The 15,031-nt window shown below is 44.6% G+C and overlaps 1 protein-coding gene across 4 annotated transcripts in view; it reads left to right on the plus strand.

Annotated features, from left to right (window-relative positions):
- Nucleotides 1-6,703: 6,703 nt before the first annotated feature.
- Nucleotides 6,704-15,031, plus strand: part of SEPTIN11 (septin 11) — a 74,264-nt gene continuing 65,936 nt past the window's right edge. For 2 of the 4 annotated variants that reach the window (XM_073340439.1, XM_073340438.1), the window contains exon 1: nucleotides 6,704-6,883. In XM_073340439.1, the coding sequence (XP_073196540.1) occupies nucleotides 6,857-6,883 (27 nt within the window). In that variant the 5' untranslated portion in view covers nucleotides 6,704-6,856. The remainder of the gene's footprint in view (nucleotides 6,884-15,031) is intronic. The other 2 variants (XM_073340441.2, XM_073340440.2) reach the window with 1 other exon arrangement.

Consider the following 15,031-nt stretch of genomic DNA (forward strand, 5'->3'; position numbering starts at 1 on the left):
ATCAGCCACACTATCAGAGGCTCGTTCAACTGCACATCCACCAATGTGATATATGCCATCATGTGCCAGCAATGCCCCTCTGCCATGTACATTGGTCAAACTGGACAGTCTCTACGTAAAAGAATAAATGGACACAAATCAGATGTCAAGAATTATAACATTCATAAACCAGTCGGAGAACACTTCAATCTCTCTGGTCACGCAATTACAGACATGAAGGTTGCTATCTCACAACAAAAAAACTTCAAATCCAGACTCCAGCGAGAAACTGCTGAATTGGAATTCATTTGCAAATTGGATACTATTAATTTAGGCTTAAATAGAGACTGGGAGTGGCTAAGTCATTATGCAAGGTAGCCTATTTCCCCTTGTTTTTTCCAACCGCCCCCCCCCAGACATAGGGGGGAGGGATAGCTCAGTGGTTTGAGCATTGGCCTGCTAAACCCAGGGTTGTGAGTTCAATCCCTGAGGGGGCCATTTAGGGATTTGTGGCATAAATTGGGGATTGGTCCTGCTTTGAGCAGGGGGTTGGACTAGATGACCTCCTGAGGTCCCTTCCAATCCTGATATTCTATGATTCTATGATTCTGGTTAAACTTGGATTTATGCTGGAAATGGCCCACCTTGATTATCATACACATTGTAAGGAGAGTGGTCACTTTGGATAAGCTATCACCAGCAGAAGAGTGAGTTTGTGTGGGGGGGGGCGGAGGGTGAGAAAACCTGGATTTGTGCTGGAAATGGCCCACCTTGATTATCATACACATTGTAAGGAGAGTGATCACTTTAGATAAGCTATTACCAGCAGGCGAGTGGGGTGGGAGGAGGTATTGTTTCATGGTCTCTGTGTATATAATGTCTTCTGCAGTTTCCACAGTATGCATCCGATGAAGTGAGCTGTAGCTCACGAAAGCTTATGCTCAAATAAATTGGTGAGTCTCTAAGGTGCCACAAGTACTCCTTTTCTTTTTGCGAATACAGACTAACACGGCTGTTACTCTGAAACCTGTTAAAATGGGAGTACCCCATGGGAATACTGTGAAAAGTTAATATTTTTATCAACATCAATTAATTTGGATGCAACTTTTCTGTATTCCCTTGTTCACTATTCAAGAAGTAGCTCCAATAATCCCATTCTGCCTCCACAACCAGCTTTTCCTTCTGATCAATCCTGCACTGAAGTCGTAATCCGGTGTTTATGACATCAGTGCATTGCTGAGGAAATGACTGACTAATGCTGCCTAATCTCATAACTGCAGGATCAAATAGGAGAGAGTGATAGATTATTAGGGTAAAAAAAATTAAAAGAACTATATTTGATTCTGAAGATAGGGTGACAGTTTTAATGGAGTTATGAGTAAGAAGGATATATTTCTAAAGTCCCCCCACTCCTGATGTGGTAGTTCCCCTTAATAATTTCTGGCTGCATTTTCCTGCTTGATATATTGTCTGTCACAGCACTCAGACATCCTGTTCGTTCTCAGCTTGGAACATTCCCAGCCAGGCTTGTTCCTAGCTTAGAATTGATCAAAAACAGCAAAGAACATTGCCATTAGTAATACAGCCAAGGATAAACATGGGTAAGTGGAGTTTACCCGCTTCTCATTTGGTGACTTAGTTTAGTTTAGTTCAGGAATTTACCCACTTCTTCTTTTTATACCACTGCATCACTTCCCTCTCTCCTCCTACACAGATAGTCCTTGATCTTGCAAATGCTGTCCTTGAAGTTAATGGAACTGCTCATACAAGTAAAGCAGCTGCATAAGTGTTTTCAGGATGGGGGTCATACTCAGAATTGCATCATGAGGCCAGGTATATGTATAAATTTGCACTGCTTTAGATAAACTGGTTTACTTAATCTGGTGCAAACCCCTGCACGGACACACTTCTATTTTGGTTTCAAAGTGGCTAAATTCAATTCAGCTTAAAACGATTCAAGCTGATTCAAAATAAGCCTGGTTTATACCAAACCAGGAGTGTCCACACAACCTTTTGCACTGGTTTACTGAATCAGTTTAAAATCACACTTTAAGACTAACCTGGTGCAATGCTGCAGGCAGGCAAAGATCATGGCTTGGGTACAGTCAGTGTACAGCAAGCCGGGTGTGGATCTACAGCTCTCTAGCTTGCCATGCACTAAATTGCTGTGTGGACCCTGCTACGGTCCACAAAAAGGTCTGTAGTGCACTTTGACCAACTGCTGTTTATATGTTGATATGTTGCTCAAGGGTGTGAAAAATCCACACCCCTGCGAGATGTAGTTAAGCCAACCTAACCCCGGTGTAGACAGTGCTAGGTCAACAGAAGAATTCTTCCATTGGCCTAGCTGCCCACTCTCGGGGAGGTGAGATTACCGACACCGATGGGGATGGGAGAACCCCTCCTGTCTTCTTCATAGGTAGTGAAGTGCTACAGTAGGGAACATGCCGATGTTGCATATTGAATGTAGACAAGTGGCTATGTTGCCATGTAGACAAGCACTTAGTACAGTCTTGTCACCTATAATCTTTTCCTTTGTCTATTCCAAGCTAAGTGGTTTAAAGAGATACTATTGTCTGTCCTTGGCAGTTTGTAATTGTTTGATCTCTCTCCTGTTGGTAATACCCTTCTAGATCCTTGAAGTTAATAAAGTTTAGCTCTTCATGGTTGCTGAGCAACTCTACAGCTCCAAAGGTCATTTCTGAGGGTTCTGGAGAAATTTGAAAAAAGCCCCTAGTAGAGCTGGTCAGAAATGATGGAAAAAAAGATGAATCAGTATTTCAAAAATAGACTTTTTTTTTTTTAATTTAACAGTTCTCGCCCTTGACACAGGCTTTCTAGACACTCCCCTTTTAATGATACAGACTCCTCCACGTGTACTATACAAACAGGGCTGTCTTTAGGGACCCATATTCCTAGATTTTAAAGCACCAAGATTAAACAAATGGCAAATAATATTTCAATTTATCTTAAATGTCTATTTTCTCATTCAGTTTCATCTGAAAAATAGAATAGTCCCATAGTTACAATGAAACGATTAAAGGACTAGGCCAGGGGACCCCTTAGTTGCAAAATCATAGAGCTAGGAAAGTTCTGTTAGAGCAGTGATCTGCTTTCGGAGGAATAACTTGCAGTTCTCTTTGCACCAATGTCATTTTAGATTTGATGAAACGAAGGTGTGAAATCTTTAAAAATATGCGGTCCCCCTTTCCAACTGAGCATCAGGGACACCATGCACTGCACGAGAATAACCCAAATCCAAATGGACTCTAGAAAATCTTTTTTATTGTTGGTTTATTTATTTGTCAACCTCTATACCCTAAACAACTGTATCCAGGAAGTCATCTACATGATACTATAAGAGAGAAACCTGATTCACAGCTCTCATAGTTGAGGAAGAAGGGGATGAGTCATCCTAGGGCTTGTCTAAATGAAGGATTTGTGCACTGGTGTAGCTACAGTGTAGCAGCCCAGTGGAAGGTCCTAGTTCAGAGAGGTGTTAAAATCAGGCTTCCGCTGGTGTAGCTGACCCAGGTGTTACAAAGGAGGTAAGCTGCACAGAAGCAAGTCACTACTTAGACCGCAGCAACATGTCTGCACTAGGGGGTTGTGCTGGTCCAGCTACATTCCCCCAGCGTAGGCCAGACCTGAGACTTGACATCCACTGAACTGAAAACTGACAATACTTTTCCTCTGGGAGAGCCACAGCCTAAGTTTCAGCTTCCTTTCACGTCAAGGGTTCCCAGGCCCTTAAAGCGGGATGAAAAGCTTTGAGGAAAGAAAGCAGCCAGGCCCAGATAGTCCTTTAAAAATAATAATTAATTAATTAATTAATTAATACTAATTAACAAAAGGCAGATCCCCCCCCCCCCACTCACAAATGGAGAAAAACTTGTGCAAGAACTTTAAGGCCATCATTACACATCCTGACTATAAATGGAAAATACAGTGACAAATAGCATTGTAGTTACACGTCATGGGACTGCCTTAGGGCTAAAATGTGCACCAAGGCTGCAGCATACTGTAAGGTTGCTGCACCCCTCCAGGGAGCCGTGATCCTTTCCTTTCTCCCCTCTTGGTCCAGCAGGATAGTAATTTCCTGCTTGCCTAGGCTGACAGCTAACTACTGCCCTTTCCTGCCCACCCCCCTGCTGCTCCTGGCTCAGCTTTCCTGGCTAGAGCATGGGGGGGGGGGGCGCAGAAAACTCTTCCCATATCACTCCTTTCCCTCTGTGCTCTGAGTGCAGAGTAAGAAGGCATACAGAACCACTTGGACCTGAGTGGCCTGTACAGGGGAAGCAAGATGTGAGCTGACTCCCCCTGGAGCATGCAGTCTGGTCTATGATCTAGCCTTTTGTAAGAGATTGTGTGTGCATTACAATGTGTGGTGTGCATCTCCTTGCACAGTAGTATGTAGATAACTTTCTGGATAAAGATATAAAATATTTAGTTAAAGGAGTGTGCATATGTACAGATATACACACAACATTTGTGTTATTAAGCATTATGTTACCAAGACATGGTTAATTATCACCCTGACCAATTTGCTTATTTGTTGTGCCCTTTTCCCTTATCCTCTGTTGGTGTGTGATTTTGACTTTCATCCTGGAAACACACAACTGTGTAACTTTATGTACTGCTGTAGTGCAATCGATTTCAGTGTGACTACTTGCATGTGTAATGTGAATGTGTTCAGGATCTGGCCCTTACACTGTAAGCTCTTTAGGGGCTCAGTTTTGCAAAATGCTGCGTACTTTGGTCCTGGTCCAGCAAACTTCAAGCATCTGGGTAGGCCCATTGAAGTAACTGGTACTGCTCATGTGCTTAAACTGGTGCTTAAGTGCTTTGCTTGATTGGGGGCAGACTGTGGAGTACTTCGTAGGACTGAGCCTAGGGTAATAACAGTGCCTCTTCTCTGAGTTTGGAAATCTTGGGCAGGAGCAGCAAGCCACAAATGCAGTGTTATTATTTAGTAACACTGCTTAAAAGTGGAAAAAAATCTTGATGAGGCCATCTTTACACATCATAAAGGAGCAGCAAATTGCACAATTTTTCCTTGTTGTACAGTTCACCTTTTAGACTGCAAAGATGTCATTAGCTGCCATTCACAAGCTGCTCCAGCTCTGATGTGCTTTCTAATATTTTATGAAATCAGTGCCCCCCTCATTATCCAGGCACTGATGTTGACCTCACTGTGCAAAGGCTCTGCAGTGGTATGTCCATCGACTTTCAAATCCTTTTCTCATCTCCACATTTGTGATCTTAAAAAAAACAGATGAGTGATATTGTGAATGTCCCAGCTGAAGCAAGACAAGTTTAGACTGCAAATAAGGTGTAAATTTTTGACAATGAGGCTAATTAACCATTGGAACAATATACACAGGGTCATGGTGGATTCTCCATCACTGACAAATTTGAAATCATGATTGGATGTTTATCTAAAAGATATGCTCCATGAATTATGTAGGGGCAGTTCTATGGTCTGTGTTATACAAGAAGAGATCAGACTAGATGATCACAATGGTCCCTGCTGGCTCGGGACGCTATGAATCTATGAACACCGCAAAGCCATTCACCCTATAAAGGAGAGTGCCAAATAAAGAGGATTTCTTTTCCAGCTGAGAGTAATGACAGTTCTCTTTCACATCTCCACCCTTTTCCTTACCCACTTTAATTATACGGAAACCTGTACAAGAGACCATCCCTGTTAGGTAATCTGCTGTTTTAAGAGACTGTGCCACAGTGTATCCAATGTAATGAGTAATTCTAAAAGTGGTATGACAGGACCACTTCCAAATAAATGCTACTTACAGGTCATGGGGTCAGGAATGATCTGTGTTTGCATAGCAGAGGCCTGGTCCAGGACTGGGATTCCTAAGTACTACTGCCAAATAAATAATTGGGGTGAGAGCCTTCCCTAATGGTTTAAGCTGGGATTCACTTTGATTATGAAGGATTGTTTATAAAGCACAGTGTGAGTGCTGGGTCTGTCCATACCCAAACAGAGACACAGTCCCTGCCCCAAGGATCTTACAGTGTCAGTTAGTCTGGCAAATGATAATTGGTCCTTTCCCAGGCACATATGTTTGTCTGGCAACACTCAGGAGGGAGGGACACAGATTCCAGGTGCAGAAGACACTGTTTAAAATTCCTGTAAATCCTTTACAGGCCTGGGAAATGCTGTGTGAAAATGTGAACCAGAAACAGAACTCATCGCAGCCGCCCAAGAGGGGGCTGTGCAGCCTGGCTGGGGTTTAATCCCCCTGCTCCCAGCGATCAGCTCTGCAAGGGGGGCAGCTCCCAGTGCAGAGCTCTGTGTCGGAGGCCAGGGGGCATGTGGGGGGGCCACTGGCCCTTGTGACCCTAGTCACCAGGTAACCCCACAGGTGCTGGAACTGGGGGTGCAGGGCACCCCCCCGCCCCCGGCTGGACGTGGTTCCCAGATAGCCCAGCCAGGGTCACAGTTTGTTTCAATGGCTGGCAGCGACCCCCCCCCCCCTTGCACACATGGTTCCCGGGGTGCCCCCCCCCTTGCACACATGGTTCCCGGGGTGCCCCTTCGCCTTCCCCCGCGCGGCGGCTGCAGCAGGCCGGGCGGACGCGGGCACTCGCCGGGGCTCGCGGGCTGCAGCGGACCCCGGGGGCGCGGCCTGCGCGGGGACTGGGGCGGGGGCGGCTCCCCCCCCCGGCGCGGCCCCTCCCCCGCCCCCGGCGCGCATGGGCCCGCCCAGCCGGGTGGCCATGTTGCGGCTGCAGCCCAGCGGGGGCAGAGCGCGAGCGGGACCCGGAGCGGCGGCGGCGGCGGCGGCTGGAGCGCGGGGAGCCGGGCAGGCTGGAGCCGGAGCCGGAGCCCGAGCCCCGGCGGCGCAGCGCGGGGATGGCCGTGGCGGTGGGGAGGCCCGCGGTGAGTGAGATCCGGATCGGGCCCTTGCGCTTCGCCTGGAGCCCTCCTTTGCCCGGGTCGGGTCTGTGTCTGTACAGCCCCGAGCACGGCGGGGTCCTGGTCTGCCCCGGAGGGCTTCCAGCCCCGGGAGAGCATTCACCCCAGCAGGGCGATGGTTCCCTAGCCCAGGGCACAGACCTGGCGCCTGCCGTGGGCTTCCAGCGGGGCGGGCGGCGCCTGCTGGGTGGGAGATGCTTGGGGAGGTTTTCAAGCCGCCTGTGTCCGAGCAGCAGTGGCGGTGAATTGAGCCCCGCAGGGAGACGCCTTCAAGGCTTCCTCCCTTGCGACAGTTGGGCGAATAGTTTATTCTCTGGACAAAGCGTGTGGTGTTGCGTGACCCGAGAAAGGGTAGCGTTGAACTGGAGAACAGAGGTGCTGGGGGAGAGCCGTGTAATGAATCTGGGTTAGCACGGCCGTGACCTGCCCTCTTTGCTTCCTCCCCAGCTATTCCCGAAAGAATAAAATAAATTAATAAATGGTGATGGTGACTCCATGTGGTCATTTGGCAGCTACAGCTTCTCCCCAGCAATTTCCCACAGTCAGAAAACCTACAGCTGCTGGATTTAAGAGCAACTGTAGATTGCGTCTAGGATTAACTAGGGAGGGAAAAACGCCCAGGATTTCAGATTTTTTTTTTTTAGGGGTTTTTGTTTGTTTTGATACTTTGCTGATGGATTATCACTGAGTTTAGAAACCATAAATGAAAATGATTTCTTAGGATGAGCTTATAGCTTTTGCAGGTTTTGATGTATACCAGTTTGTTTTGATCTCTGGTTCCCACCGAGTTTTTCATACATGTTGGGAAGTACAAAAGCATTAAAAGTGATCTTACAAAAAAAGCTTTTATTGTGTCGAACTCACAGAAATGGGGGAGAAATGAAATGTTGACCAGATGAATGCGCTTTCATACACTGTCGAGAGGGGGAAGGGAAAGAAACTTGATTGACTTTTTCCTGTGCCTACCAGTAAAACAGATGTTGCACATGGAGCTGAAGATTTTAAATGTGGTAACTTTCATAATGTGAAAATGGTGTCTGTGTTCAAGATGTGACCTGGATCACACAGTTTCTGTTAGCATTCATTACGTAATTATGGATCTAACAGGCTAATAAACTGCATATTCTGTGCATCAGAGTCAATGTATATGGTCCCTTAGCAGTGTTGCTGTAGAAGGGGAAGTTACACTGCTAAAGAAAACAAAACAAGAGTTGAAGTTTAATAACAGAACAACTATAATTTATGCTAGCTACTGGAGAGCCATAGCTGGCTGTGAAATGGGTCTCTAAGATCCCAGTTCAGCAAGGCGTTAAACAGGTACTTACATTTAAGCTTGTACTTCAGCACAGGCTTAAATCCCACTGAAATCAGTGGGACGTAAGCGCAGGCCTAAATGTGTTGCTGAATGGGAGCCTACAGATCAGAGTCTTCCAGGGCCATCTCATTAAGTAGGCTCAGAGCTTGTCTACACGCAGACTTGCACCAGTTCAATGTAAGGTGATATATAGAACTGATGTAGTTAAACTGATGCAAAAAGCTGTGGGGGGCATTCCTGTGTTGGTTTAATTTAAGTCCATGAGGAACAGGTGTCAGCTAAACCAAAATAAGCATTTCTTAAACCAGAATAATAGTGCCCCAGTGAAAATTTGCACCAGTTAAACTGGCTTCAAGTCTGTGTGTGTCGTGGAGCCCTCGTTGATTTCAATGGGACTGCTTGCAGAATAAATTCCTACTCAAGGGGAGAAGAGTGGGGAAAATCTTTGGTTTAGAGTTAAGGTTGCCTAAGTGCAAAGCCTAAGGCAGTGTCCAGTTAGGTAACCTGCTATATAGCACACAGTCTGTTAACCAGCTGTACTGCTAGACTCTGCTACTCCTCTAGAATCTCAGTTTCTGGGCTCTGCTGCTGAACAAGAACAGAGTTCTGCTCTCCTGAGAGCATCTCTAGAGAGTTGAAGTCTCATAGCCATGGTGGACCATTCTGTATGTGCAACTCCTTTAATCTAATCTTCTCTTCCCTACGTTTACTCCTGTGTGGGTATTGGGTTGGTGGGAGGGAGAGCTGGAGAAATGGTTAATTGTTAACACATTATACATGCGGAGAGGGTGAAGTTCCTCTTGTTAAATGTTTGCCTTTCAAACTCTGAATTTGGCTAATTTGTGTGTGTGGTTTTTTTTTAAGTATTTGGGGTGGGGGGGAATGAAAGTAGAAGGAATGAAATTAAGAACAACTTAATCTGATTTAATGAGCCAAGATAGCATTCTTGAGTCGTAACATTTTACTGCTGAGATGGCCTATGCAGGATATGATCTTTGTTACTTGTAAAACATGCATTAAAAAAAATAACTAGAACAAATATCTAACCAACCACTCCAAAGGAACTATATTTAATGATAGTCTAGTAGGCTGGCTATGAGTACTGAAAAGATGAAAGATTTTAAGGCCCTGATCCAGCAAATGATAATTCAATTTATGCACTGCATTGCCTTTGGTGGTACTAATTACAATGTGTAAAGTTAAACACGGGCATATGTTTTTGCAAGATTAGGGTCAGGGACTCCAGTGGGACTTTGCATCTGCTTAATATTATGCATGTGCTTAAGTGTTTTCAGGATCGTGACTTGACTTTTGTAGGAAGACCAATAGCTTAAATCCAAGAATACTGCGCAGGATGAAGCGCTGGAGTGCAAGTTTTACACGTGGGCTTTGGAAGATGATGATATAATCTGAACAGTTTTAAAAATGGTATTATCTTTATCCTTGACAATATATTAAATATACAGGAAAAGGGCTACCAATCACACCCATTGGAGAAAAATGAGAGAGAAAACAAAAGCACGGCTAATGGACTACTCGAATTTGTGACCTCTTTTAGGATCTTTGAGTGTTTGTTGTTGCTGGCAGAATGTCAGACTTCGTTTAAAAAAAATAAAAAGCCATTGAGTGGACCCCAGGTGCTGAGTGCCCCTGGCACCCACTGACATCAGTCAGAATTGTGGGTGCTCACCATCTTTGGAAAGCTAGGCCTCCTTGTGAATTAGTGGAAGGGTGCTCGTACCTGTGTGGCATCTTAGTTGTTTGGACAACTGGAAGAGTAGTTTATGGAAGGTGTTATGGAGTTGCGGATGGCTTGGAGACCTGGGAGTAGGGAGATGGGTTCAGAAGCAAATGTGGTTCACTCCTGCACCTTTGTATGGGGTGGGGTGTTCTGCTTCTGTCGTAGGTCCTTGTATGGCCCCATTACTGTGATAGCTGAGCACCTCGCAATCTTAGCACCCCTGTAAGGTAGGGAAGTGTTGTTATCCCCATTTTACAGAGGGGAGCTGAGGCCAAAAGAGATTAAGTGCCCAATATCACACAACAGGTCTGGCAGAGCAGGGAATTGAACCCAGGTCTCCCGAGCCCCAGGGAGTAGCACCTAACCACTAAATCAGTCTTCTCCCTGCTTGCAATCTTCTTCTTTTTTAATTCTTAGGGAAATTCATTCAAACCTTTCTCCTTGTTGCTCCCACTCTTCTAGCTGGGCCCTGGTGTGAACAGTGTGTCCCGTGTCGTCGTCCCCCCCCCCCCCCCCGACATTGTTGCCATTGCTATCTCAGGTTGAACTGCGAGTGATGTCCTGCACCCAGCAGGCCATCTTCCCTAGGGCTAGTTGCTCCGTGAAGCAACTGTGGGAAACTCTTGGAAGATGTCCCTTGCCACAGAGCAGTTGGCTTTAAAGTCAAAGGAGGACCATTGAAATGCCAAGGCTCATTAAGCAGCTTCAGTCTGAGAAACAAATGTTTGCTTAGACAGGAGGCATTTTGAAATGTCCCCTCCCCCGCCCCCAGATTCTGCTTTTCTGGCTCATTGTCCACACTGGAAGCAATCTGGGTTTTTGTTGCTCATTCCTCCTTGGAATCTTTGCTTCTCTAACAATTGCAAATGCAGGATGGGCACAAGGGTTTTATCTGTTTTGTTTTGTTTTTTAATTAGTGGCAGAAATCCTGTCGTGGGGGGGAGGGGCGGAGAGAGCAGGGGGAGGTGCTGGGAAGAGACAGGCTTACTCTTTCGTCTGACCCTCAGCAGACTTGTCTGCCTCTGCAACATCCATTGTCTTCTCTGGTTGGATCTGCTCTCGGTTCTGAACCATGTTAGCACAATGGTTCTTCCTGGAAAGGTGCTAAAACAATTTCAGGTCCCAGCATAGATGGGTCCCTCTCCTGGAAGTGCATAATGATGATCCAATCTAAATTCGCCTGTGCTAGTAGCATTCACAATTAATACCAATGAAGCACCCTCCTGACTGGATGGGAAACGCACACAGACAAGCATGTTGCAGGGAGCCTTGTTCTCACAATAAACGAAGTGATAGCAAAAAGATTCCCAGATCACTAGTTACAACAGTGTTCTATAGACTGTGCAATCACATGGCTGATGGCCCAATGTGCACTGGGATTTGAAACAGACAGGGTATGCCTTCCTCAGAGGGGAGAGCTCAATGACTCTTCAGAGCACTCTTCCAAGGAGATTAGAAGGTTGCTGGGATATTGGCTTCCCTCCATTGCTTGCACCTTATTCCCCGCTCCTGGAGGGTGAAGGCCTATAGGCTAGCAGAAACCCAGATGGTGCATAGGAAAGCATGATGTGGAGAATGACTGCTGCCCCTGCTCTGCCATCTGCCCTAGTCATCCTATGCCCATCGTCCGGGCCCTGAGCATGTGGTTCTTGTGCAAAGGGGCCTGTTGGCTCAGGGGAGACCATGCCACTGAGATGCTGTTTCTTCTCTGCTCCATTGAGTGTCTGGAGGCTCTTCTAAGCCATGTTGCACTCCTCGACACGCCAGAGCACCGGGCAGCGTGTGGCCCAGGATTAGCATCATTCTAGAGTGAGTTTTACACACAGTTCGGGTTAACATCATTTGGACTCTAGGATAGACAACGTCTGACTGACCACTGCGGTGTGCTGTGTTTAAAATATATATATATCTCCACAGAAGGGGGATCAATTCCCTGCCATTTTTTTACAAGTATCACCATGTTTTTCCTGTAAATTTTTGTGTCTCTGCACCCCCACAGCATCTCTTTGGACTTCCATTGAAATTGCCTCAGCTGTGCCAAAGTGAATTCTAAAAACCAACTGTTGCAACAGCAGACAAGTAGCCAAGAGACTATTCTCACCATTTCACTGAAAGTACATTATCTTGCAGCTCTCTGACCTAATGTCCTAGGGATTTCTTATCCAAAAATCTAAACCCATTCTGTTTAGAAGAGAGTCCTTTTCTGTGAACGTGTATCCTAGCTCTGTTGAAGTCAATGGGACTCAGTGGGAGTTAGGACTAGTGCACGTTGATCTGTTTGCAGGACTGGGCCTTCTATTTTCTGCTTTCATCTCCTGTAATCACTGATAAGATCATGTCAGGGGGCACTCCAGGGATTTTCTCAACTGATTGCTTATTTCCTTAACTCTGTATGTGTTTTTGTACATGTGAATTCACCGTCTTTCTGTTTCTGCTTCCTTGTTTTAGTTTGATTCTATTTGCTATTTAAAATCTATTAGTAAAATCTTTTTTTAAAGAAACAGTCCATTTGCTCCAAAATCATAAATATTTTCTTTACCAGTTCCGGTCATGTGCCCTCCTCAACAGTTATATGCAAAGAGCTCATTTTAGAAATTTTTTTTTTTTTTCCTTTTGATCCAAACATCCTCTTCTTTGGAAATTGGTTACTCAAAACTGATTCCTGAACAGCAGATGCAAAATCCTTTTGTAAATCTGTTTGTATTTGGTCCCTTGCACTCCTGAGGAACAGTAATTGCTCTTATCATAAGAATGTTCCATTTTTTTTTTTTTAATTCTTCCACTGAATCCATGTATTGAATCCTGAAGGGAGTCTTCAGAAATGGTTGACTAGTTCCAGGCTGATATTTTTCCCATTAGGTGGCTGATCTAGCTCTATTGAAGTTGATGGGAGTTTTGCCATTGAGTTCAATGACAATAGGATCAGGCCGCAGTTACCTTTTGCAGTTGACAAGAGATTCAGTGTCTGGGCTGAGTATATCAAAAGCTTGACTCAAACAGTTGAACATAATTCCAGTCAGGTTTCCAAGATCTCTACCCATGGCATCATCCATTTATATTTTTAAACAGTATAAAGATGAGGCAGGGATCAGCCTTATGAAGACTGCTTTGATAATTACAAAGAAGCTTTCCACCTTTTTTTTTTATTTGCAGTGATAAATTGCAGAGCGTAAGCTGCACTGAAGAGTGAACTGAAAATCCCTTATTACGTTGTTAGATGGTTGTACACACTGCTTCCTCCACAACCTAGTCTTTGCATTTCATATCATCTTCCTTAACTGATCTGAACACCCATCCCTTGGAATTTGAGTGTTAGTATCAGGCCGTAAAAATTATGGGTTGGGTTTTGTTAGGTTTTTTTGGGGTGTGTGTGTTTTTGTTTTTTTGTTTGGGCCAAGCTCACATGAATGAAGAATGCCATAGTTACAATTATGGCTTTTTTTCCAGTATGCTATTTGGCAGGCAACAGCCTGGTTTGGCAAGTGAGAGACTTGCAACCTGGAAAGGCACTGGCATCTGGCTATCATTGAATTGGCTATCACCTTTTGGCACCCTATTGTAATAACAGTGATTACCCAAGATACTTCAGACTTGTACAGGAAACAGGTTGTCACCTGGTAGCTACTGAGGCTCCACAAAACTGGAACTGTCTTTTCTCTTGTTTGTTGTTGCTTCATATCTTTTTGTCTTTGAGTCTCTTGTCTTGATTTTTTTCGATTGGTAGTATTTGATCTATAACACACATGTTTAAAAAGAAACTTTATTAGTAATTCGGGTCAAGATTTTAAAAAGTGGCTAGTTTTTGTTTTTGTCTAAGAGTTTTTTGGTTCCCAAGCTGAGACGTATTTTATTCAGAAAGTGGTGAGCACCCACCTTCAGAAAATTGGGCCCCTATAGATTCAAAGTTGAGATACCAAAATAATCCTCTAATTTGGCCAGCTGTGTAACACAGGCCGTATTTCACCCAGTGACCTCTGCATTAAGCCCACTAACCTGGGGTAGAAGGGGCAGTGTGTGTACGGGTGTAATATATTTATCTATCTTAGAGAGACCTCTGATCTGCTTTAAATGATGGAGACTTTACCACATCCTTTGATCTGTTCCATTGGTTAATTACACGTACTGTTAAAAAAACAGAACACCCCTCTTCCCTGCCCACCATTACTACTTATTTCCAGATTGAACTTTGCTCAGCTCAGCTTTCGGCAATTGGATCTCTCTGTTTGATTAAAGAGGCCTCCAGATCTTCATCTGGGGCAGGTACTTTAAGGGTGTCTTAAATTGAGTACCTGAAATCACTAGTCACTTCAAAATCCAGGCTAACAATTTCAGTTTTGAACATTTTCCCATCTTGTGTCCAAACAAAATAATGAAGTTAAGGACTTTACTAAATTGGGGGTGGGGGATAGCTTTATCCCATGGTTTTAGGGTTTTTTTTTTCAAGGCATTAGATTTCAGTTTAGTACTGACAATGGCTTTTTTCAAGTATGTTTCCAATCTTCTGTAGGTAATACTGTATCTAATCTGAGAAATCCTTCATGCTTTGAATATTTAAAGGAATTCATGTCTGCCACAAAGTGTCTTTTATTACAGAAAGAGCAAACCTAGTCTTGCTGTGTTTCATCTGTCTCATTAATATTGAGTACGTGGCACTTTAATATGGCAGCTGAGGCAAAGCAGGAATTTCAGCAACTATCTGACAACTGCAAGCTGAGAATTAACTGGCATCCTAGTGCGATCTGCTATATATAAAATAATTTGCACTTTCCAGTAGCATTTGACCTAATTTACAATTCTCTTTTTAACCTGTTTTTGGAACCCTGGATTAGTCAGACACGAGGAGCCTAAGTGTTCAGTGTCTGCCACCCTATGGCACAATTTTCAAAGGTGCTGAGCACCCACAGATCCCATTGAAGTCCAAAAGAGTTGAGGGGCCCAGCACTTTTGAATACTACCCCCAGTACGGCCTGATTCGGCCGTGTATACTCCTGTTCAAGTGCTGACTCTCACAAGGAGTCTCAAAGCAATGATGGAAAGAGCTGCACTGGCATGAAGG

This window comes from Lepidochelys kempii, chromosome 4 (genome assembly GCF_965140285.1).
Source record: "Lepidochelys kempii isolate rLepKem1 chromosome 4, rLepKem1.hap1, whole genome shotgun sequence".
NCBI lineage: Eukaryota > Metazoa > Chordata > Testudines > Cheloniidae > Lepidochelys > Lepidochelys kempii.